Genomic DNA, 25089 nt, shown 5'->3' on the forward strand with positions numbered 1-25089 from the left:
CAATACGCTGCGATCAACGCATCATAAGTTACAGCCAAAAAACCAGAACCTGAACTTTCGACATTTTCCAGCAGGTGCTTTTTCGCTCGCCATTTCTCTTCTGTTGGTCCTACGCTCTTTTCGCTGCGATTTCTGAGTTCCTGAGGGTCCAATTGGTCAGCTAAGGGTCATTTGAATCGAATCTGAGACCGAAAGTTTTTTGCCCAAAAAAAAAGTAAGGCTAACCCCTTTCCATTTTTGGCGAAAATTTTCGCGATTTTCGAAAGTGCTGGAATTGATTATTTGTGGCACTATTCCGACGTAATTTTGCGAGAAAAATCGATTGGGCGTAGTCCCAATACGCTGCGATCAACGCATCATAAGTTACAGCCAAAAAACCAGAACCTGAACTTTCGACATTTTCCAGCAGGTGCTTTTTCGCTCGCCATTTCTCTCCTGTTGGTCCTACGCTCTTTTCGCTGCGATTTCTGAGTTCCTGAGGGTCCAATTGGTCAGCTAAGGGTCATTTGAATCGAATCTGAGACCGAAAGTTTTTTGCCCAAAAAAAAAGTAAGGCTAACCCCTTTGCATTTTGGGGAAAAATTCTCGCGATTTTCAAAAGTGCTGGAATTGATTATTTGTGGCACTATTCCGACGTAATTTTGCGAGAAAAATCGATTGGGCGTAGTCATAATACGCTGCGATCAACGCATCATAAGTTACAGCCAAAAAACCAGAACATGAACTTTCGACATTTTCCAGCAGGTGCTTTTTCGCTCGCCATTTCTCTTCTGTTGATCCTACGCTCTTTTCGCTGCGATTTCTGAGTTCCTGAGGGTCCAATTGGTCAGCTAAGGGTCATTTGAATCGAATCTGAGACCGAAAGTTTTTTGCCCAAAAAAAAAGTAAGGCTAACCCCTTTGCATTTTTGGGAAAAATTCTCGCGATTTTCAAAAGTGCTGGAATTGATTATTTGTGGCACTATTCCGACGTAATTTTGCGAGATAAATCGATTGGGCGCAGTCCCAATACGCTGCGATCAACGCATCACAAGTTACAGCCAAAAAACCAGAACCTCAATTTTTAACATTTTCAGCAGGTGCTTTTTTGCTCGCCATTTCTCTTCTGTTGATCCTACGCTCTTTTCGCTGCGATTTCTGAGTTCCTGAGGGTCCAATTGGTCAGATAAGGGTCATTTAACTCGAATCTGAGACCAAAAGTTTTTTGCTCAAAAAAATAGTAAGGCTAACCCCTTTCCATTTTTGGCGAAAATTTTCGCGATTTTCGAAAGTGCTGGAATTGATTATTTGTGGCACTAATCCGACGTAATTTTGCGAGAAAAATCGATTGGGCGTAGTCCCAATACGCTGCGATCAACGCATCATAAGTTACAGCCAAAAAACCAGAACCTGAACTTTCGACATTTTCCAGCAGGTGCTTTTTCGCTCGCCATTTCTCTCCTGTTGGTCCTACGCTCTTTTCGCTGCGATTTCTGAGTTCCTGAGGGTCCAATTGGTCAGATAAGGGTCATTTAAGTCGAATCCGAGACCAAAAGTTTTTTGCCCAAAAAAAAAGTAAGGCTAACCCCTTTCCATTTTTGGCGAAAATTTTCGCGATTTTCGAAAGTGCTGGAATTGATTATTTGTGGCACTATTCCGACGTAATTTTGCGAGATAAATCGATTGGGCGCAGTCCCAATACGCTGCGATCAACGCATCACAAGTTACAGCCAAAAAACCAGAACCTCAATTTTTAACATTTTCAGCAGGTGCTTTTTTGCTCGCCATTTCTCCTCTGTTGATCCTACGCTCTTTTCGCTGCGATTTCTGAGTTCCTGAGGGTCCAATTGGTCAGCTAAGGGTCATTTGAATCGAATCTGAGACCGAAAGTTTTTTGCCCAAAAAAAAAGTAAGGCTAACCCCTTTGCATTTTTGGGAAAAATTCTCGCGATTTTCAAAAGTGCTGGAATTGATTATTTGTGGCACTATTCCGACGTAATTTTGCGAGAAAAATCGATTGGGCGTAGTCCCAATACGCTGCGATCAACGCATCATATGTTACAGCCAAAAAACCAGAACCTGAATTTCCGACATTTTCCAGCAGGTGCTTTTTCGCTCGCCATTTCTCTCCTGTTGGTCCTACGCTCTTTTCGCTGCGATTTCTGAGTTCCTGAGGGTCCAATTGGTCAGATAAGGGTCATTTAAATCGAATCTGAGACCGAAAGTTTTTTGCCCAATAAAAAAAAAGGCTAACCCCTTTGCATTTTTGGGAAAAATTCTCGCGATTTTCAAAAGTGCTGGAATTGATTATTTGAGGCACTATACCGACGTAATTTTGCGAGATAAATCGATTGGGCGCAGTCCCAATACGCTGCGATCAACGCATCACAAGTTACAGCCAAAAAACCAGAACCTGAATTTCCGACATTTTTCAGCAGGTGCTTTTTCGCTTACCATTTCTCTCCTGTTGGTCCTACGCTCTTTTCGCTGCGATTTCTGAGTTCCTGAGGGTCCAATTGGTCAGATAAGGGTCATTTAAATCGAATCTGAGACCAAAAGTTTTTTGCCCAAAAAAAAAGTAAGGCTAACCCCTTTCCATTTTTGGCGAAAATTTTCGCGATTTTCAAAAGTGCTGGAATTGATTATTTGTGGCACTATTCCGACGTAATTTTGCGAGATAAATCGATTGGGCGCAGTCCCAATACGCTGCGATCAACGCATCACAAGTTACAGCCAAAAAACCAGAACCTGAATTTTCGACATTTTTCAGCAGGTGCTTTTTCGCTCGCCATTTCTCGCCTGTTGGTCCTACGCTCTTTTCGCTGCGATTTCTGAGTTCCTGAGGGTCCAATTGGTCAGATAGGGGTCTTTTAAATCGAATCTGAGACCAAAAGTTTTTTGCCCAAAAAAAAAGTAAGGCTAACCCCTTTCCATTTTTGGCGAAAATTTTCGCGATTTTCAAAAGTGCTGCAATTGATTATTTGTGGCACTATGTCGACGTAATTTTGCGAGAGAAATCGATTGGGCGTAGTCCCAATACGCTGCGATCAACGCATCACAAGTTACAGCCAAAAAACGAGAACCTGTGTTTTCGACATTTTCGGCAGGTGCTTTTCCACCCGCCGTTTTTCTCGTGCTAGTCCCACGCTCTTTTCGCTGCGATTTCTGAGTTCCTGAGTACCTCATAGTGATTACGCAAACAAGTTTTCTCAACAACAATAGGAGCCTGAATCTGATAACATTGACAGTATCTGTCAAAATTTCGAATCTATTGTTCAAACTGTTAAGTGTTACATATCCGTTAACGATTGTAAATTATCTCGAAGAACTGCTAAGAATTGCCTAGAAGCTATCCGGGGCAGATGACCAAATCTCCGCTAAAAACTGCAACCACTATGCATTCATGGCCGCAGGTTATAGGATGGCTTTCTTGGTTGGTCGAGTGCTGCACAGCCAAGCACCTTACCCATTTAGCCTCGGACCATGTTCAACTGGATAATTTGCCATATATAGAAACAAAAAATTGCGAACATGTTGATAAAATGAAATTTCAACATTTCATAGATGCTTAAAACCGAGAGACAAGGTTTTGCAGAAAGTTTCCAGTGATTGCGAGCTCATGAAAGTTGTCAATTATTTTATCTTACTGCCATGCCAAGTAATATCAATCGTTGATGTTTGTGATTTGTTCAGTTACAACTATTATAATGGCATTTTGCTGTGGTAAATATGTACTGCATTCGTGATGCAAAATACGACAGAATAAAGTTGTTTGCCGACATGCATTTATCATCCGTGCACTTCGAAAATGAGTTCCAAAAACTTGTTTCGTGTCGGAAGGCGCTACTATTTTGGGGATATAGAAAACGCAGGCGTGCATTCGCTTAGAGTTTTCTTTGGTTCAGATAAATTTTATTCCAATGCTTATCGAAATCAGCAAAAAAATTTCTGAAAAAATTCGAATTAATTAACGTTCGTTTTGCAGCTTTGGTACTCAAAAACTTTTTATCCTACAATCGATCTATGGAAGGTTTTTCCGACTAATTGGATCCCAAGCAAATTAACAAACACAATCAAAACGTAGAATGAACTGCAAACATACGAGAAACTTTCTGTGGTTGCCGGTTTATTTTTGCAAATCGATTGTTGCAACGGATTACAGCTGATCGCACTCATTTTTCCGTGAACCATCCGAAAACATGTATCGAACAAGTCATCGTAGCATTCTGCAAAAATCAATATTTTTAACTGAGAGGAAAAAGAATTTTTTTTATTATTTTAGTTCAGCAGAAAAGTTCCCATCGTTAAATGAATGGTCGCTAATCTACAACGCTACAAAGCGTACCGCCAACAGTAGTCTTTGCAAAGTACTCATTCAATAAATGGTGACGCACCTCGGGTGTTAAATTTCTTGTGTCGGTAAATCTTAAAAAATTATCAATTACTTAACATGTGGCATCTATATACGTGATGTCTTTATTCTCCAAAATTCAACGGCGTCTAATGTGTAGCAATAATAACAATAAAATACTCAACAAAGAAGTTGAATTTCTCGTGATACGACCATTACCATCAATTAAGAAATCACAGATGTTCACTACCGCATAAAAACACTTACCAAGGAATTCCAATTTATAATCACTACGTTATTCTGGTTTGCAAAAAAATGTACCAAGTATATTATAAAAACATACAGTAATTAGACATACTACTTTGTTAAAATATTCTGACCTTGCGTGATTTATAACTCTCCACTGTATACATTCCGTTGGCTTTATTCCTGGGCATATAGTTATCACTAATCATCATCGAAATATTTCAACAATCAGTCGGATATGAGTTAGGGGAATTGTGTGAAATAATATACAGCAGCTGAGATTTCATCAGGTTTGCATGAATAAGAAAAAGTAACTTCACAAATCGAGATACCCTCCACGCTAACAAGGTGAACCAGAAAAAAATGTTGTTCGCCATTTAGTAAGAGGATCCTGCTCACAGTACATATTCAATACTTGATAATAACAACCAATATTGTCAGGATATACGCATGGAGATACCCAGTCTATAATAATGTACTTAGAAACCTAAAAGTTTCAAGTATTTCACATCTCATAATTAAAGTTATATATTATTCTGACATGATCTCACTTTTTCTGTTAAGTGTGATTGCTGGATTACAACTTCTCTTCTCATCACTCACTTTGTAGAATAAGAAACGAAAAAAATCAGTGCTCGAGTGTTCGAATCCCAAGTAATTTTAAACAGTCTAGTTAGATTTTTTCCCTCTACATCGTACATGGAACTTCAACATCTATTTGCGATGTATAAATGAAGATTCCACAAATGTACCAAGTAGATGGTTAATCAGCAATCATAGCCTCTAATTATATCTTCCACCATTATTAAAGGTACTTAGGGTATGTAGCAATAGTAGAATCAGGATGATCAGCATGATACGATAGTATGTACGTGCATGCTAATGAAATAATAGTACGAGTTTGATTTAACATTCACCGACATGGAAGCGAAGCAATATTTAAGCAATTTACAAAGCAATTTACCAAGATTGGACATATCGTCTGTATTCAATTTCAACCTTTTACAATGAAATTGAAACAAATAGATCTGAATAAAAATTAGTAATAAATTATTCATAGACATTACGAATCATATCAAATGCACATTCCATTTTGCCTAATATTTTGACTTGATAAGTGCACTAATATAACAACTTTGTATCATGACAAAATCTTAGTAACAAATGGAATACGAGAGTCTACTAATGTAATTAAATGAATTGGGTGGAGAAAGAGTAGTTTGTACATCTAGTTAAACAGAAAATAAGTTCACATTAGGGATAATAACACGTATAGCTTTAGGCATTCACTCGAAAACTCTTAGATAGTAATTACTATAGTACAAATGTTATATGTTTATGTTTTATAGTACAATCGGCAGTCATCGCTGGTCTCTTGTGACACAGCTACCACATCACGACCTGAGACCATGTCACATATCTAATGAACAATTTATATAGATAAAAAATAATATATATCGACAACAATATGGATTTAGAACGTCTATCAATTCATTTTTAGATCTTACGTGTTTTCAGTTTCCTGCGTGACATGACAATATTTTTGAAGCTGTAATTACGGTGCAGTTACAAATCTATACATAGAGATGAGAGTGATTAATGAAAAGATAGTCATTTTTTCAGGTCAAGATTCTACAGGTCCACAGACCAACTTTGGAGTTGGAGAATTAGACTTAAGGCGAGAAGCTCATATATCTGACATGACTTCGTGGCAAAATACTATCATAATATTGAAAAGAGAGCATTGCCAATTTCCAATTGTTTTCCCACAATCAGTAGCAAGTTACAGGGTCAAAAACAAACCACAATTTCTGAATAGCAGTAAATAATTCTGAATTTTTAAATTAAGCTTCATAATACTCTATTATATTTTTGGAAACTTCAAAACTTTCCATTACAAAGTTACATAAGATGGAAAATTATCACGATTACTTCTACGGGTTATTTGAACATAGGTACAATTACATGATTAGGGCACCTCTTAATCTTGAGCTCAACAGAAAATAGAACACAGACGTTTGTCGCTTTAACGGCCAGACGTCTTTGCTGTTGAAAAAAATCATTTTTCTCAACCACTTCAAATTTTTCTCAATCAACATATTTGAAAAATTACACTTTTTAAAAATAGTTTTTCAAATTTCATGCCTAAATAAAAAGTTTTTCAAATGAAATTATTCAGTGAAAACTTTCTTTAGAGTGCGTTACTAATTTTCCAATTCGTTCAGGATTTTTAAATTGAATTGAAGTAGATATTTGTAAAAATAACGGTTTCATCATTGTAGCAAATATGCTACAGTGGCAGTTAAAGGGTTAAATACTTTCCAAGACAACTACGTGCAGATTGAATTGTGACATGGAGGTTTTAGTCGGATGGGAGCTTGTGTCGCCTCAGGTCCCCAAGTATCCTCCCGCTCATCATCGATTATTTACAGAATTCCATTGGAATCTTCCAGACGCATAATCTCAAAAAATTTCAGACCCACCTGAAAACGTCGTTTGCAAAAACAAAACAAAAAAGAAAACACAAAAAAATTAATCAAGACCGAAGATGAAAACTAATCAAAAATCTGCTATGTCAAATTGGCCATTGTACTTGAAAACGACGTTTTTCTCTAGGATTCTTCATCTCTTATCAAAACCTACAGTCCTTTACAAATCGAATTTTGACACAATGAAATGATAGTTGCAAACTACACAAGCTATTAACACTACATCATTAAAGGACGTATATTACTTTGTTGTCAAATACTTAGCGCTAAAACAAAATTGTTTGAAAAAAACTTTTAAGAAAGAAAAAGACTAACCTCACATTTATACAAGCAATATAGATCCCATTAGTGTGTTACATGAATGTATATATACATTTTTTTTGTGTTTTTTTTTTACTTATTTTCCATTAGCTGAAGCAACAATTAATAAAAGCAAAAAGTGAACTAAGAATATTTCTATCTGCGATTATACTCGTATAAACTGATTACCATTATACCTCTTTAATTATCATAAAATTGTTTTTTCTTTACGATTACTTAACGCTGTATTCAGTGGACTTTTAAAACTGTAGATAGTTGGTTTTTTGTTTGTACACTTCGTTGTAATGTACATTGCCATACCAATTAAATTTATTTCACAATTTTTCGGTGAATGTCATACTGACATTCACATTTCTTGAAATACTTTTAGTATTAAACTGTTTAGTATAACTTACTCTATGTATAGTTTTGTATGAAGAGACACGAGACATCACAAACAAAATGATGTCATTGTTAATTTTACATCACCATCACATTTTCATAACAAACTTATAGATATCTCTTATATTCAAAACTATGTCCAACCTCAGCGGTGTGGAGGGTCATTTTTTCAAACTTCATAGAAAATTGAAACTTTCAATTTTATCATTTTTCCTAGATCTTTGAAAAATTACTAGTATCCCGCACATCCATGCACTGACTAAAGTTTCCCATACAAATTAACTGAATATATATAATGTAAGCAGTAATTGATAAGGAAATACAAATTGTATGCAGAATAAATTCACTTTACTAGCAAGTTACTGATTGATAGAAAAACGTGATGAAAAATCATAGGTACCTAAGTTCGTAATTGTCTCGTGGATGTTTAAAACAAATAAAATTATATATAATTGTAAAAATAGAGTTGAGCATCTAAAGCATATGAAAAGAAATAAGCAAACTACCCATTTCAATCGTTGGCTTGATAGATTTTTTATCACTGAGCAATTTATGTCGATATACCAGAACAGCAGATCATGTCAGAATGTAGTGTATGCATGTTGATATACTGTTAAGTATTAATGATTAGAATGGTAAGAATGTTTTTCATTCTGAATACTAAAAGGTAAGCTGTATTGAACCCCTGCGGTAAAAATTGTGAGGAACTCATTATTTGCCACGAAGAGCTGGTTTTTGTCGTTCGATAAATTTCAAATTCATGTTGAGGCACTGATATTTGTTCAAATTGATGATTTGACAATTATGTCGTAAATTATTACATTGAATAACTTGTAGAGCTGGTAAACAGCAATATCAAGTTATATCTCAAGTCGCAATTTTTAAATACTAAAAGTAATTCGTATTGATATGATCACAATAGATATCTATCGATCTATGATAACTGTGTCGTTATTTTCTGTACAGTTAAGTTAACGGTAATATAAACTAATAATATTAGACCGCATTGTTCAATTTAGTTCTAAAGCGAATTTTTAACTGAATGTATTCAGCGTTTTTGTTTTATTACTTGGACACTTGAAAAGTTACCCCTTTTCAGGTTCATGTAAGTAAGTGATACTGTTGGTATGTCAAAACTTACAGACAGCCAATGACATTGATTTTTCGCCGATTAAAAATCATCCCTACCATTACTCCGCAATTTATTTGTACGAGAATGTAAAGTAATGTAGTAAAGCGTCTTTATCTTTCGGAGTAAATTTAAACCATCATTCTTTTATCATAAACTGTGCTTTTCGAGTAAGTGATTTATGTTAAGAACATATATAATCGGACTATAAAAATCTATTATTCAGAATATATAAATTTTCAGTATCGGCAAAGTTTGAGAATATAATATTTTAATTGCAGCATTCTCATGGATAAAATTGAGATGCTTCTTGTACATGAAAAATTCGTGTAAAAGTGAAAAAAAAAGTTGAGCAGCAATATTACTTTTCAGACAAATTTTTTTTCAGATGACAACTCAAATATCTAAAGCTATATAACACTTACTTCCTGTATGTAAAATTTCCTCATGTTAATCACTACATTATTGCTTTTTTTTTGGAATAAGAACATTTTGAGGAAAACAACTTTTAAGTTCTATTTCAATCTAATTGCAACATGGTTGTTAGCTGTAATAATCTTGTAGAAAGCATCCTCTTTTATCAAACAGTATTATGCATTTCATTGCAATTCTGCATAATCGAGTATACGATATAAATTCAAGAGGTGTATTTGGCATTGTAAATATCACAAAGGTTGCATTCTGCGGTGAGAAGTTCGGTAAAGAAGTTTATGATCGAGTCTCTGGTAAAATCGGACCTTCTTTTATCATATTGAACTTTAATTCAGAATTTTTTTTGATAAAATTAAAACTATTCAAATATGCATTGTACGTCTAACACAAAATTTGTATAATTAAATATACTATACATACTGCTGCGATGAAAAGTGCTAGGTACTGTAGAAGAATGTGGACTAGCTAATAAGTTTTATGTGATGACAGTTGGAGCGTTACGTCCAGTGTGCTCCTGGAGTTTACTCAATTGAAGAGCAATATTTAGAAGCGGAGCAAGAATTTTTTGGGGATCTTCGTTGTAAGTTGTTGGGTCAGACTCATAACTTTCAACATAAAGACGGATTGTAGCTCCAGAACTACCTGTTCCAGATAAACGAAAGATCACTCGAGAACCATCTTCAAACAACACTCGCAGACCCTGTAGAGAGGAGTTGAAAATAATTATGAAGGGTGGTCTCAACTCATCATATTTAGTAATTAATTTTGGTGCATCAATATATAATCCTCTCAGAGAAGCACATGGATTTCAGAGCGCACTTGAATTCATAACACTACCTACTAGTACATCATATGTCCAAACCTGTTTCTGAGCAACACTTCCATCAATTGGATCCTTGTACGCGTAATTGTCAGCATGTTTAACAACATACGACTTGTCCGCATTTGTAAGTTTTGTTCCTTTGAAACTTGGATTGCTAATATGCTGTTCAAGTTCGAGCATCATTTTATTTGCAGCGTCAGATGCACAATTTTCGTAATCATATCTGTAAAGTGAATCATGGAGATCAATTGAAATTTAAAATTTCATGAATCGTTCGTCTTTTGGGTTGTTAAATTGGTTTTCCGTCTGAAACTAACTCGAAATTCATATGGGAAGGAAAATATTTTGAAAAAGTCATGATTTTCCGTTCAAACAACATGTACCAGCAGTAAGCTATAATGTGACCAATGATGAGATAGATATTTTGACAGACTGTAATGGGATATTTGAAAACGGTGTTTTGTTTGAGGGGCTGATCAATATTTCGTTAAAGTGACAGATATTTCGATCTTCATGTTTACTATATAAAGACATACCTTGTAAAAAAGTTTCTACCATACTTGGTCCAATGTGCTTGCAGAATTTCCTCGACAGATTTACCTGAGTGTGCAATAATGCTGAGCCAAGCAAGACATGCCCAAACTCCATCTTTTTCGCGAATATGGTCAGAACCAGTTCCAAAACTTTCCTCACCACATAAAGAAAGTCTTCCTGCATCCATTAGATTGCCTGTCCACAATATAAAACGTTTAATTAACCATTCCAAATTCCAATCATCGTTTCATTTGATTCAAAATACTGTTTTCAAGTAACTGTAGAATCAAATTTCACACAAGAGATGTTTTCACTCACCAAAATACTTCCATCCTGTTGGCACTTCAAAGAATTCAACACCAGTTGCTGCAGCTACTCGATCAACAGCACCACTTGTAGGCATAGATCGAGCGTAACCTCTTACACCTGTCTTTTTAAAGTATGGAATAGAATCCAAATTCGCAGCTATGACTGCCAAGGAATCTGACGGATTGACAAAGAAGGCCTTCTTGCCTATTATCTAAAAATGCATTCAAATTTGTTGAATAATACACGCAGCCAACATAAATACTGCTATTCACTATACTAATTATGTGAAAAAAAATCATAATATTTAGAAACTTCTGGACACTGTTATTTGAAATACAAGGTAAGTTACATTAAACTTCACAAATAAAAGGAAATTAATTGAACAGTGAGCACCGCCGCATGGCTAGTTAGACAAGTGATCAGGTGTATAGAACCTTTTTACTGTAGAGTATTATTTATTTTCTTATTTATCGCTAATATTGAACCACCAATATTGACGTTACTTCAATGTAGTCTGATAACTCACTGATTACATTTGCCCTGAGGCGGCACCTAACGACCAGCTGAGCTGCATCTATTCTAAAAATTTAAAATGAGGCGCCTCACATGTATGATTTCAAAAACTTGCCATGTTTCTATCTCCATCGCCATCAAAGGCTGCTCCAAGATCGTAAGGGCCGTTTTTAACAGTATTCACAAGATCTACTGCGTAAGTCAAGTTAGGATCAGGATGAAGTCCACCAAAGTCTTCCAATGGAATGATATTTACTGTGTTTGCTTCAGCTGCGCCCAATTCGTCGATAAATATCCGTTTTACATATGGCCCAGTGACTAGTAAGACATTGAATGTAAAATTAATGATGTATAGCAGTGATGTTATTGATCAGTCATTTTACTATGACAGATTAGGACAGTTTTTCGTACGTTATTCCACACTGTAAATTCAGCTGTAGGTTAACAAATTTTTATTAGCAACTATATCTTACCGCCACTCATTGAGTTGATAAGAACTTGAAAAGCAGATCGTTCCGTGCTGCCTTGGATAAGTTTCTTAAGAGCGGCGAAATCAAAAATGCTCTTCATCAGTTCAACGTAATCGTTGACAGAGTCAATAACATCGACAGTAAAATTTCTTCCATCGACTTCTATATTCGTGCTCTGAATTTTAGATATATCAACGTTGATCCCTGAAGCAATTTTGTAGCTTTTCAAAGTTTTGGTTATATCATAAATTTTGTTGGTAACAGCATCAGGTGCAGGTCCGCCGTTTTCACAATTGAACTTTATTCCAAAATCAGCATCTGGACCACCAGGGTTGTGTGATGCGGTTAAAAGAATTCCCCCAAGAGTTTTGTACTTGCGAATAATAGCCGAAACAGCCGGAGTTGATAGGATCCCATTCTGTCCTACTATCAACTTGCCTACCTATTGAAAAACAATTCTCACTTTAATTATTCAGTCAGTTGCTATAGATTTCTCCGTTTACAATTTATTGAAGGTCATACAAGAATAATTCAAGACTTGTGATTTAATTTCCTTCCTATCAAATATAAAATGTCAAGTACAATTTTTGGTAAATGTAATCGAATTGACAAATTTTTTGAACAATATGAACTCATCTGCGTTGTATGTATAAACAATAATTTGCTGAGAAGTAGTTTCAAAATATTGAAAAATAAATTAAAAAGAAATATTCGGATGAAAATCAAAATGAGTCGAAAGATAATAAACAGTTAGAACTCTAATATCTATTATATCAATACTTGCACAAGTTTACAATTGTAATACAAATTTTACATCAGAATTACAAGTTTTCTTTTTAATAAGAAATCTAGGTATTTGAAATATAATCGTAAACCTAACTTATATAACAAAACTGTAGGTAAATACATAGATAATTATTTCGTAATTAAGTAAAAAGTGCTAGCTCATAGTGGCCCACGCCTGTTTTAATAATCTTAATGACCGCAGTATTAGATCTTTATCAATAGCTGATAGGCAAAGACAATACTGTGGTATGGATATACGATATCTGTATGTATATAGGTATAGCCTACGTATCGTGTCACTTTATACACACGTAAATTTCATAGTATGAACTACACGTGTGTATTCACAATTTGTAGTACCTTACAGCATGACTTCTAAAACTCATTATACATGTGTTATGCTGTAATTTTTACGTTCTTAGCAAAAAAAAAAAAGAACTAGAGTAACCATTTCTGAATTTTTATCTCATCTCAACTACACTGTACAAATTGAATAAAGGAACGTATTATTACAGCCCCCCCCCCCCCCCCTTGCCTAGGCAGCGAAGCACTCATACATGACATGCATTGAGATGCAAAGCTGTGAAATACACGTCACTTTTATGTGTGCATGTATATATACATATATATATATATATATATATATATATATATACATGTGTGTGTGTATATATATACACATATACATGACCAACAGAGAATTTTAATAACAGGGCAACTAATTCATTTGACATACCCCGTTAGCTGCAGCGATTCTTATGATTTTTGCAACGGCCTCCTTGCCGTAATATCGGCCGTCACCGCCGACGACCAGCGTGCACCCGGTCAAACGATCGCCAAGAGCTTCCAAAATTGATTGGATAAAATTTTCAGTATAATGCTCCTGTGTGAAGACTTTGACGGCTTTTCGTAGACCCGAAGTACCCGGCTTTTGACCCTCGTGAACCTTCGTGGGTACGCTTACGCTTGAAATATTCCCGGGCATAATATTTTTTTTAATGTAACAATGTTCGATGGTCAAATATACAACGGTGCGATTCGATGTTAAACAACAATTGTAAACATACGATTAAATACCGAGCCCAAAAAATGTTCGGTAGAATCGACCGCCAGTCCCGTCACCGCGGTTGCTAGCAGACTAAATTTTATCTGCCAATGACACACAAGGGCATGGATCCGACAACCCGTGTATTACTCACTCGGAAAACATTCGCCTTCAGGCATCGTGTCAACTGCTATCGCCACGGACTCATGGACGGAGCCACGGTTATCGCACTGATCATACATACATATGATATCGTTCGCAGCTCCGGAATATACATACCAGAATAATTTTCGCAAGCGCAAGAGTTGCTCACTCCCGGCATGAAAAAAATTAGAAACAAATCGATTCATTTATCAAGTTGCATATGCTACTTTTTTCATCACGATAGTACGGCTAAAAGATATTTTCGTCTCGAGAATTTTTAATTCGGATTTTACAGAGCTACTTACTACTTTTATCCTCGTCTCTACTGTTGCGCGGAATTAGATATTACAGTTCAATTTAACTATTTTATATTGTACTGTATTTTTGGTACGTAGAAAAAGCGAAGAAGAAATGTACATCCTTATGTTATTTGCATGTGTGCATGTATTTCTGAACTAGATTTGATTATTGAGCAATATTTAAGTTTAATAACTGCTGGAAGGTTGTAATAGTAAATTTACAAAAACGAGAAATAAAAATACAATGTTACACCCTGTCTCGATACCTACTCATTGTAAGTTATTCTCTTCCAGTTCTTAATTATTCGGTGAAGAATTTTCGTAATTCGAAAAAGAAGTTGCAACGCTTGAATCTATCTGGGCATTTGTGAAAAACTTCCTTATACACACTTCACTATAGCTTTCATGAAAATGTCTTTGAGATTTTATCCGTTTTTGAATAGTACTACCTTTACTTTCCTAAGAATAATTAACAACTCTCACTCTACATTACCGTATTCGACAAATGCATTGTTCTACAATTCTGTGATTGTTACATTACTCCGCATTCTCAGAATTTTATTAACTATACCGTGACACCTGCAATAAGTATGAATTTTGTTTATGCCTCGGCGGTATGTGCATATAGTACACAAATAATAATGTAGATAACCGATTGATTTTGGAGTCAACACAAATATAGGAGTAAACATATAACTATTCGCTTCAATGTGAAATATCTATGTTTACAAAGCAGATACCTCAAAATAACAAATAAGACAATACAGCAGAAAATTGTTTGGAACATGTCACAATGGAATTTTCAACTGTTGGCGTCCGGTTTCAGACGTTTCAAATCACTTTTTTCATGCTATACAGGACTGGAATGACAATGGCAATGATTATCCTTAAATATATTTCTGCTAAAAAATTTGACCTGATTTTCGTATCAAGTTTAAATTGCAACGTATCACACATGTTAATTATAGTTATCGTTATATTTGCAAGGACATGTTTGGAAAATTTTAGCCGTGAACTCTGAGTTATCAATACTTGATATTTGTAATAATATGTTCAAGGTCGATATAAAGTCTGCACGTTTCCGCCAGCTGGATATAGCTATCTAAATCATCTCTATAAATTCATCGAGCCTAATGTGGGTCAATCTGCTACTAACATAAAATTTAGTAGAATCGTATACTCGGTGAGAAACTTGATAACTGTCTACCTTGACTGTTTTACGCGTGGGGAGAGATAATAACGCTCTATTTTGTAACAGTGGATCTCGATCACAAGGTTGACGAAACTTCGAGAAAGCAATCTTTTGATAATAATCTGACGTCAAAAATACAAAACGAAAGATGAAACAGTTTGACCTATAATTCTAACAGTTGCTACTCATGCACAATAAAATCATTCCATAAGCCTTAACTAATACAAACTTAATTTATAGAAACCGTGAAACGTGAATAAATAAATAAAAAGGTAATACAATATTGCGCAACCTTTAAATGTTTTATATTGCAAAAGGATTCCTATCGTCTCATTAATGAGGATGTGAAATTGTTATCGGCATTTAAATAACACATAGTCTCTCGTGGTTTCTGTGCTGCATGAAAAAGCGATACTTTATTTAGCCAAAACAGAATTAAGGTGAACTGCGATTGTCTTGGCTCATGCTATATATGGAAATAAATAAGATAAATAAGATTGTTTTTTAAGAAGTTGTTAAAAGTAGTCGTACTGACTAGCAATTAATGGAAGTTAACTCAGTGCAGCATATTTACGCCACAGTGAGATGCCATAAAAATTGTTTAATGGTGAATTTAATTTGATGAAAAAATTCCGTTTAGATAGTGCAAGCAAAATCGTATGATAAGTTCATAGAAACATGTGTAAATCCAATTTAGTTGATAGTAAATGATAAACTTTCAAATTAATTATATCACATCTTTAGCTACCGACTTCATAGAATATTATTTTTGGCAAAACCTATTAATAAGTCAAATGTTATACTTTTATCGTTTAGTAATTAAATAAGTTTTTCTGTTGCTCAGCAGTTGTGAACGAAAAAGGAGATAATGACCAGCAGAGGGGATGATACTTATTACGTCACAAAACCCAGATATAATCACATGCTGTAGAAAGCATAGAGCTGAAGTTCTGCGAGTAAATCAGTCCGAGTTAAACCTTTAGTCAGGAAGTACGATTCATACAGTAACAAGGACAATACTTGGTTCAAATATTTAAAATCCACCAAATAATACCAAGTTATTTTTTCACCCAACGGGATAGCATAACACATATCATACTTGCGGTAATAAAATAAATTCAAATATGACTACGTACATACTAATGAAAGCCGATAAAAATTTAAACCAAGTACTTGTAGCAATACAAAAAAAATATAAGGTGTGTAAATGTTTTCGTACAATTGTCAGTTGTAAATAATTATTAGTAGAACACCGAATAAATTACTGCATATAACAGAAACAACGTAAAAGTTTGAAACAATAATAGCTTGTGAAGAAAAAAAGTATTCACAAAATGTGTATTTTCATACTCTGCGAGAATTGAACTTACTATCATTTAGGCGACCTTCTTATGTTAAATCATTTTTATAACGAGAACAAGATATTACATATTTGCTACTACCGATATAATCCCATATCAGTGACGAAAGGCAACTAGAATTCAAGAGCTGGTATGTATAAAGCATTATTGGTCTATTATCATTTTACATAGCAAATATTATTCGCTAGGGATTTACTACTACTTGGTAATAAATGCAATTATTAAAAAGTACTTGTTATAATGAATAACAAATGATTCGACGCAATTTCATGCAAATTTTCTATTAGGAGAAAAATGAAACCAAAAAGACAAGCTGAAGTAGCAAAGTTAGAAGCAGGTCTTGAATCTTTATTATCACACGCTACACTCTCCGGTGAAAATGAAACAGCTAAACAACGGCAAGGTAGACAATAGAAATACAGAAATTTGATTGCTAACATCGCTGATTCAAAGAAATTTTTAATGGAAGAATGTGATAAGAATTTCATCTGTTGATACAATTCAATTTAACAAAATGATGCGAAGTCTTGATGAATTATAAAAATAAAACAGGTATGTACGAGCGAAAACCAAGACGTGCGTGGAGTGTAAGTGACACATCTCCACCACAAGACAGTGGATCTGAAAGTGCACCCTTACTAAGCTCTGGAACTCATATGAGCTTCTCACCTATGATTTTTCATGACTCTGATACTAGTGACTTAGACTTCAGTCCTATTGCAGATTCTCCCAGGTAACATTCGTATGAAGTTATCAAAGTCACATCAGAAGACATCTATTTTATTGGCAATGTTTATAATATGGTTTTTGATCCTTCTACTTTGTGTTGCTTCATTTCTACTGTGAGTAACTACTTGTGACATTTGGTAATCGTATTATAGAAAAAATGCTATAAATGTTTATAGATATGGTAGTGCGGGAACTTCAAATTTTAACTCCATGGCAATATTACCAAGAAGAGTACCTCTTTTAGCACACGATAGTCCATTGATAACATTGCACCAAACAAATATTTCACCACCACCACCGTATTGCCGGGAAGGATATTACCAAATTCACAACTCATTGTCAGACCTGGTAAGAAATCAAGGAAAATGAAATCAACTTAAGAGTACAACCACATTTTGAACCTTTCAAGTTCTCATATTTGTAGTCTTTCAAAGATTCTATTGACTTGACAAAAAAATTCATCTGTTTAATTGAGTTATTGATAAAAATCAAATTCTATAGGTCATAGATGATTCAATTTGTAAAGACGGTGGCACACGACCAATCATAAAAGAAGTTGGTCGAGGTTTTTTGCCCGGACCTTTACCCTTAATACAGGATCCTCCGCCAATCACTTCCAAGTCCACAAAGCGAACACAGAGCTCTTTAGTGACAATGTAAGCCCATAACATACAGTGCAAATAAAACCGTATCATTTTGATGAGTGATAAACTTTTAACTCATGTTAACAATCTCGTGTACTTTATCTGCCAAAAATGTTTTAACATTGCCCAGGTGCCAACGGCAACGTTCACTGCATTAAATTGTTAAATCCATAGTCAATCTCGTTTTAGTACCGTCCATTCCTGACTTAAGTGAACTATAGCTGGTAATTCTCGCGAAAAATGTTGCTATTGTGGTAAGAATTTTTTTTTATAATATTCAATATTTAAGAGTCTAACGACTATGAATAAATACGGGAAAATATTTTTTCACACTAATTACGGACTACAGCAAATATAACAGGCTTTGATTTCATACACATATGCAATAAATAAGTATTGTTGCTGTTTTATTCATTATTTTATAGTCCTCTATCAGTATAACTTTAGCTGATGTATGAATCAACAAATGTTTCATCAGAATCACTGGCAGAGTATACAGGGTGTCACTTATTTTACAAATATAGGAAATTTCTAAAATTTTCCTCAACGGCATGTTATTTGTATGAATATGTATTATGTCTAATGATGAATTTTACACAAATAAAAATTTGACGGGTGTCCTGAAGTAAAATTTCATGAAAAATCAATGATAAAATATTTCTCGTATTTGATTGAAGCACAAAAGAACAAAACACAAAGCTTAATGCGTATATTACAGTTGCATAATATGCTTATGGTTCATTTCTAGCGTTTAATAACCTTGACACAACACTGAAATGTTGACGACTGATAAAACCATTAAGGAAAGAGATTAACTTACATTGCTAATCTTGAAGACAGTGTAAAACAATATAAGATGGTGTTTGCAATAGAAGCATTAAAACAGAGATAAGGACATTATTTTTTGCATAGCTAGAGATTTTTACCTTCACTTTGTGATACTTTAAATAGGATTAAACACTAGAATCACGGTATGAAATGCAGTGTAATCCGTTGAAGGAAATTTGAAACAACTTTCATAATCCGATTAGAAAACCACAAATATCGTATTTTCACCAAACATTTTATGAAAAATCTACGCAAAGAATTTAAAAAATAATACTTGTAAGCAGTTCAGACATTTTTCCTTTTGCTTTTACAATCACTCAGAATATGAAAATATCACATCACTGCACATGGTATAGATAATGGGAATTGAATATCAAGTTCTTTTCAAATTAACTATCGCAAATTTTAACACTTATACGCGAAATTATTGCCACACGTTATTTAATAACAATAAAAAATGGATAGATTTTAATGCGTAAAAGAAAACGTTTCTGACAATTTCTGCATATTCTAAAAATGCTTGGACGTAGCTTTGCAGAGGGAGTACAATTCACTGGCTGCTTTAGTTACCTAGATACACGCATATAAACCCCTGCCAAATATCACATCACCTATACTATTGTAAGCAGACTGTGGATAGAAGTTTTACACATTATTTGAATGGGAAACTTGCGAGACTGTAGTATAGTAAGGGGTATTGCTTCGTCTGTTGCCTAGGCAACTGTCTAGTCAGTTCACTGTCCCCTGCTAGGGTGGATACCCTTCTCTAACCAGTCAAGCACACGAGCGCGTTCGTACAAAAGATATACCTATACCAGCATAATGACCTATATTTGTCATATTTACACCCACGATCCGCACTTTCGACATTATTAGTCTTGATAGTTCATGTTTCGAGTAATACTATATGTTATACTATAAAGAAAAAAAGAATGATTACCATGTTACAAATTATGGATATTCAGATTGACAATAATATTTTTCAGATTTTCAATATGGAATACCATTCTAGGTTCCTCATTGTTAACTATGCCATGGGGTATAGCAATGGCAGGATTAATTCCTGGAATAGGACTTATGTTAGCTATGGGAGGTCTTTGCCTTTATACAGCATACAGGTTACTCCAAGTCCACAAGTATCACGGTAAAATTTTGAGATAAAAACTTAAAATGCAATTGAGCTTAAAGAAGTCGGTGTAACTTGTCCATCAATGACTATATTGCATTATAGGAGCAGGAGATAACGGAGAAGTTACTGCACTCAGTCGAACTCTACTGGGCTCCTGGGCAGAATATATTGCCAAAACTTTTAGCATTACAGTTATGCTAGGAGCAAATATTGCATACTGGGTTTTAATGTCAAACTTCTTGTACTATTCAGTGAACTTTTTATACGGTCTGTAATGAAAATGATTATTTTGAATCACAGCCATTGTTGTTCAATCAACGACATGATTATGATTCTTTTCTAAATCTTTATGTTGCCAATTACTAATCACTTTCCACCTGTTACAGATATTATTGCAGGACTGCCAATACACCCACCATTTACAAACGAATCTCATGCAACAGAAGGTGCATTTCTTTAAATTCTATTTTTATAATTAAATATATTTCGTAAAATTCAATTGAATAAAGACATTTTCATAGGTTAAATGGAAATTTTTCTTCTTATACAGTTTTGTGCCCAAAACAAGGATTGTACAATGATAGCAACCTCCACGACCATTCATATGATAACATGGGACCACTCTGGGACTTGTATAAAACAGTGCCTATAGTTTTGGCTATACTTATATTCCCTTTGCTCAACTTCAGCAGTGCAACTTTCTTCATGAAATTCAATTCACTTGGTAAGAGGAAGTACATTAAATAAATAACAGTGAAGTAATTAACCAGAAAGGGATTGAGACAGGATCCAGTGTTCACCATTGGCATGATGTAATACATGGACACAACTTTTACTTGGAACTATTGCATCTATTAGAATCGCATCATTTTACTGTAATGGCGAATTCATTTCATCTGACATGTTTTTACTTTTGATAGGTACAGTATCAATTCTTTATTTGATTGTGTTTGTCATTGTGAAGTCGACCTCCTGGGGTATTAATATGGACAATAAGGCATGGGAAAGTAGTTGGGAACTGAGACCAACTTTTCCTGCATTATCTGGTATGCTCGCGCTATCATTTTTCATACACAACATTATCATCACTATAATGCAGAACAATGAAAATCAAAAGAACAATGTAAGTACTTTGATGTGAAAGACATACAACAAATCTGCCCTGACAAAAACTGTACAGTAATCACAGCAGATTTACAGATAATGTCATGTTTACACAGACAAAGTGATTAATATGAGGATATAAAAACTGTTAATGCGCAACGACTTGCTTGTGTTGAGTGGTATGACAAAAAAAATTTTTCACTGCTTTCAGGGAAGAGATCTGACCATAGCTTATATTTTGGTTATATGCACCTACATTTTAATCGGAATTATGTTCTATGTTTGCTTTCCATTGGCCAAATCATGCATCGAAGATGTAAGTACTCCTTTCCCTTTGAAATACCGAAATATGTTATCATAAAGATCATGACATGACATTACCTAATCAATATGACTTGATAGTTCTTGAAATGTAAACATTAATCATGGTTTGATTTTAGAACTTATTGAACAACTTCCAAAAATGGGATGGTTTGACCATAGGCGCCCGAGTTGTTTTATTCTTCCAGTTATTGACCGTGTATCCACTAATAGCGTATATGTTGCGTATTCAAATATTATCGGCTATATTTAAAACTTCCAACTGTACCAAGAGCTATGTTTTGATTGTAAATATCGTAACGGTACTAATCTGTGTCTTGTTCGCTATATTTATGCCACGGGTAGGTACAATAATCAGATACACAGGTGCAATGAGCGGTTTCATTTACGTTTTCACTTTACCTAGTCTATTGCACCTAATGTCTATGTACAAACAAGGTAAAATGACGATGATATCAGCCATTTTACATTTGACCATACCAATTATTGGTGTATCTAATCTCGCAGCACAATTTCTCATCAGTGAAGACTAACTACAGTTTGCGAATTCAGTTGTGATTGTAGTTTTATTTTAAGGACACATTGTGCGATTCAGTTGTATAATATGTAATATTTTTAACTATCTAATACGTCTTTTAAATAAAGAATATGTAAGCAATCATCTTAATACGCTATTTCACCACTCAAATATTTCTTTATTGTCAAATTTCTGACAGTTGGTTACTAGGAACTTTATTTTGTAAGCTCGTTTAAATTTCAAATTCGGATTTTTGTTAGAAATTATGAGAATTATCCGATACACTACCACAGTTAGTATATGCAATCTTCAAATATCACGTTTGTTATTAACAGATGCAAACGAAAAATATATGTTTCACAATCAGAGAAACAAATAGAAAAATTGTATCTCAATGTGGCTGCTGAAAAATACATAATACCACATACAGAATTCAAAGTACGTATGTTGGAGATGTGTTTAAAAATTTTATGTCCGGGGAACTAAGTTACGTTTTTTAAACCCATACAGCGTGTCATGCCTTTTCTATCTGCATCTCTGAAATGTCTCTCTGAGCTAGGTAGTTTTCATCAGAACCTCTCTTACCCATGTGTCATTATATGCCACAGTTACTGTGTAGAGTCATGGAACAATTTTAAATATAACAATTTCTGTGATTATTAATTGACTTGTTTGTAAGTATCAAGAATTTAATAAAACATTTTTGGTACATTATTATCACAATGTATATATATGTATATTAGGGTGTTTCAAAAAAAGACGAATTTATTTTTTTTTTCTTATGGTGTCCAAAAATTGATAGTATACCTAAAAATAAAAATTTTAGCGCCAATATGAGCTTTAATATCAATAGTAAGGTTTGCCTCTATCCATTTCTTTATTTTCCATTTAAATAACACGGAAAATTTTTTTTTTAATTTTATTTTGTGTGTGTGTGCGCGCGCGCGCGCGCGCGCGCGTGTGTGTGTGTGTGTGTGTGTGTGTACACATATATACATATGTATATAAATTCGTTGAAAGAAAATTTGACTATTGCAAAAAAAAAAAGATATTTTTTATTACCCTCTCCTCATTTGTTGCGATATTAAAGTTATCTACATATTAAGTATAATGTATCTAAACTCACTTTGGTGAAGCTGCACTTTTGTAGACCCAAACAGTATCAACCCCATGTCCGAATATTGCAACAGGTTCCAAGTTGGGTAATGGAAAACGACAAGCTACTATCAAACTATCTCTCTTTAGTTCTGAGTTAAATTTCTCTTCCACTTCGTCCATCTGTACAGAAAGTTCATAACATTAAATTTTCAATTCATTGTCATTCATTAATGTTATTATAAAATAACAGCTTGCAAATAAGAGTGGAGCTATGGTGAAGCTGAAACTAGCAGCCAGAGTTAGAAGCGAAACGTCTTAAACTTGCTGGAAATAGAAAGATGCAGTTCAGTTTCATGCTTGTAATTCTATAAAAACAATGGGAGTTCAAGGCATATGACAAAATTTTTATTTTTGGACGTCACTACGGTATTCGAAAGAATATTAGAACGTTTGGCTAATACTTCTAGCTGCTAGCTTCAGTCTCGTAATGGAGCTCTATACAAGCCTCGCAACAAAATTTAAGGTAAGTATAACGGTTTTTATTTGAAGTTAAATATATGACACATAAGGCAAGATGGATCAAAAAAATGCAATCAATGCATGCAATTTGCATGCAATCAAAAAATTATTTTATGTGCAAATTAAACGATTATATATACACTTACCATTTGCTGCACTCCAAATATAACAACGTTATCGTACTTTTCCAAATTAAATTTCCAAAGATCTTTTCTAAAAAAGGTGACTCTTGATGATAATCCTCGCATTATAGCGGTAAATCGTGAGTACGCTATGAGCCATGGATTTAATTCGATACCATCTGCCTTAAATCCATTTTTTGCAGCTGCGAAAACCTGAAGCAAGCATCCATGTACAGGAATAGATTTATTTTTAAAAATAACTATAATTAATATATTCCCAAATTTTACTACTTTACAAAATTATTTTTATCGTTAAACTACAGGTGGTTAGGGCAAATAACGATTGTATCTGAACTAGATCCACATGGAATAAAATCATAATTTTGATAAAAATAGGACGCACGTTCTTGTTTCTAAAAATTATTTTAGTTCATTTCAAAAATCATCACATGTATTGACATACTATGCGTCCGTCTCCACTACCCAGGTCCACCAAGGTTCCTGAGCGCCCCTTCAATGCTCTTAGAACATTTTCAACTTGCTGAGTGGTTGCCGGCACATACGGTAAACAAACCTTGCGCAGTGCTGGACTCACAAACGGAAGACATACTGCACTGATGGCGACAGCTGCACCGCCTGAAAATATTAATTTCGGTTAATCGTATGAAGAATATTTGAGAATATCAGTACAGATAATGTCTCTAGGTTTGTGCTCGCAGTAAATCTGTTGTTGGTTATCTAATAAATCATGCCACATAACCTCACCAGTAAGTCCAACAAAGATTAAACCGATATTAGAGGTTCGTTTCTCAACGCCACTAGATAACTCTTCATTTCCTAACTGTAGTTCTTTCATAATTATTTGTATTTTTCACCGCGAGACTTAATTATTGAACAATTACTTCACATTTGTAACACGTCGCTGCCGCGAACCGGGAACAACAGGTTACATCTGTTTAGCAGCATGTCTATACCTCCATTGAACATACATATTACCGTACAGCTGAGAATCATCGCTGTGTTTCCCAAAAATACGCAACGCCAATCGTGCGTTGATGCGTACAATGATTCAAGAAACGATTTACAGAATGAGAAAAAATGATCCCGAATAAGACAAAACTATCATAAATCAGAATAATTAATATCCAGCTAATGAAGTCAAAATACGCGCGCTTTTCTAATCAATACCGTTAAAGAGGAATATTATGATTGGCTAGTATTCTCGTGGCATACAAATTTCAACCAATTGAAGTATCTGAACAATTTTTTGACACT

At 34.5% G+C, this 25089-nt stretch overlaps 3 protein-coding genes across 6 annotated transcripts; 1 reads left to right on the forward strand and 2 right to left on the reverse strand.

Annotated features, from left to right (window-relative positions):
- Positions 1-4077: 4077 nt before the first annotated feature.
- LOC124187775 (phosphoglucomutase) lies at positions 4078-13917 on the reverse strand. Its single transcript, XM_046579911.1, has 7 exons — positions 13499-13917; positions 11980-12418; positions 11622-11824; positions 11003-11204; positions 10687-10879; positions 10190-10373; positions 4078-10027 (listed from the first exon to the last, which is right to left on the reverse strand). The coding sequence occupies exons 1-7, from the start codon at positions 13745-13747 to the stop codon at positions 9803-9805; spliced, it is 1695 nt and encodes a 564-aa protein (XP_046435867.1). The 5' UTR covers positions 13748-13917; the 3' UTR covers positions 4078-9802.
- LOC124187777 (ATP synthase subunit C lysine N-methyltransferase) lies at positions 12282-24892 on the reverse strand. 3 transcript variants are annotated; one of them, XM_046579916.1, is made up of 5 exons: positions 24580-24889; positions 24278-24450; positions 23839-24027; positions 23202-23353; positions 12282-12418 (listed from the first exon to the last, which is right to left on the reverse strand). In XM_046579916.1, exons 1-5 carry the CDS (start codon positions 24668-24670, stop codon positions 12415-12417), a joined length of 609 nt encoding a protein of 202 aa, XP_046435872.1. In that variant the 5' UTR covers positions 24671-24889; the 3' UTR covers positions 12282-12414. The 3 variants fall into 3 exon arrangements, with proteins under 3 accessions (XP_046435872.1, XP_046435871.1, XP_046435870.1); XM_046579915.1 differs by lacking the exon at positions 12282-12418 and adding an exon at positions 17739-17877; XM_046579914.1 differs by lacking the exon at positions 12282-12418 and adding an exon at positions 22580-22882 and having other exon boundaries at positions 24580-24892.
- Positions 16407-22803, forward strand: LOC124187774 (sodium-coupled neutral amino acid transporter 9-like). Of its 2 annotated transcripts, XM_046579909.1 has the most exons (12): positions 16407-16933; positions 17091-17206; positions 17356-17536; positions 17709-17880; positions 18034-18188; positions 19991-20148; positions 20236-20400; positions 20520-20579; positions 20684-20857; positions 21054-21256; positions 21449-21553; positions 21678-22802. In XM_046579909.1, the coding sequence occupies exons 2-12, from the start codon at positions 17098-17100 to the stop codon at positions 22089-22091; spliced, it is 1896 nt and encodes a 631-aa protein (XP_046435865.1). In that variant the 5' UTR covers positions 16407-16933; positions 17091-17097; the 3' UTR covers positions 22092-22802. The 2 variants fall into 2 exon arrangements, with proteins under 2 accessions (XP_046435865.1, XP_046435866.1); XM_046579910.1 differs by lacking the exon at positions 16407-16933 and having other exon boundaries at positions 17080-17206; positions 21678-22803.
- Positions 24893-25089: the final 197 nt, after the last annotated feature.

The sequence above is a fragment of the Neodiprion fabricii genome, chromosome 1 (assembly GCF_021155785.1).
Source record: "Neodiprion fabricii isolate iyNeoFabr1 chromosome 1, iyNeoFabr1.1, whole genome shotgun sequence".
Taxonomy (NCBI): domain Eukaryota; kingdom Metazoa; phylum Arthropoda; class Insecta; order Hymenoptera; family Diprionidae; genus Neodiprion; species Neodiprion fabricii.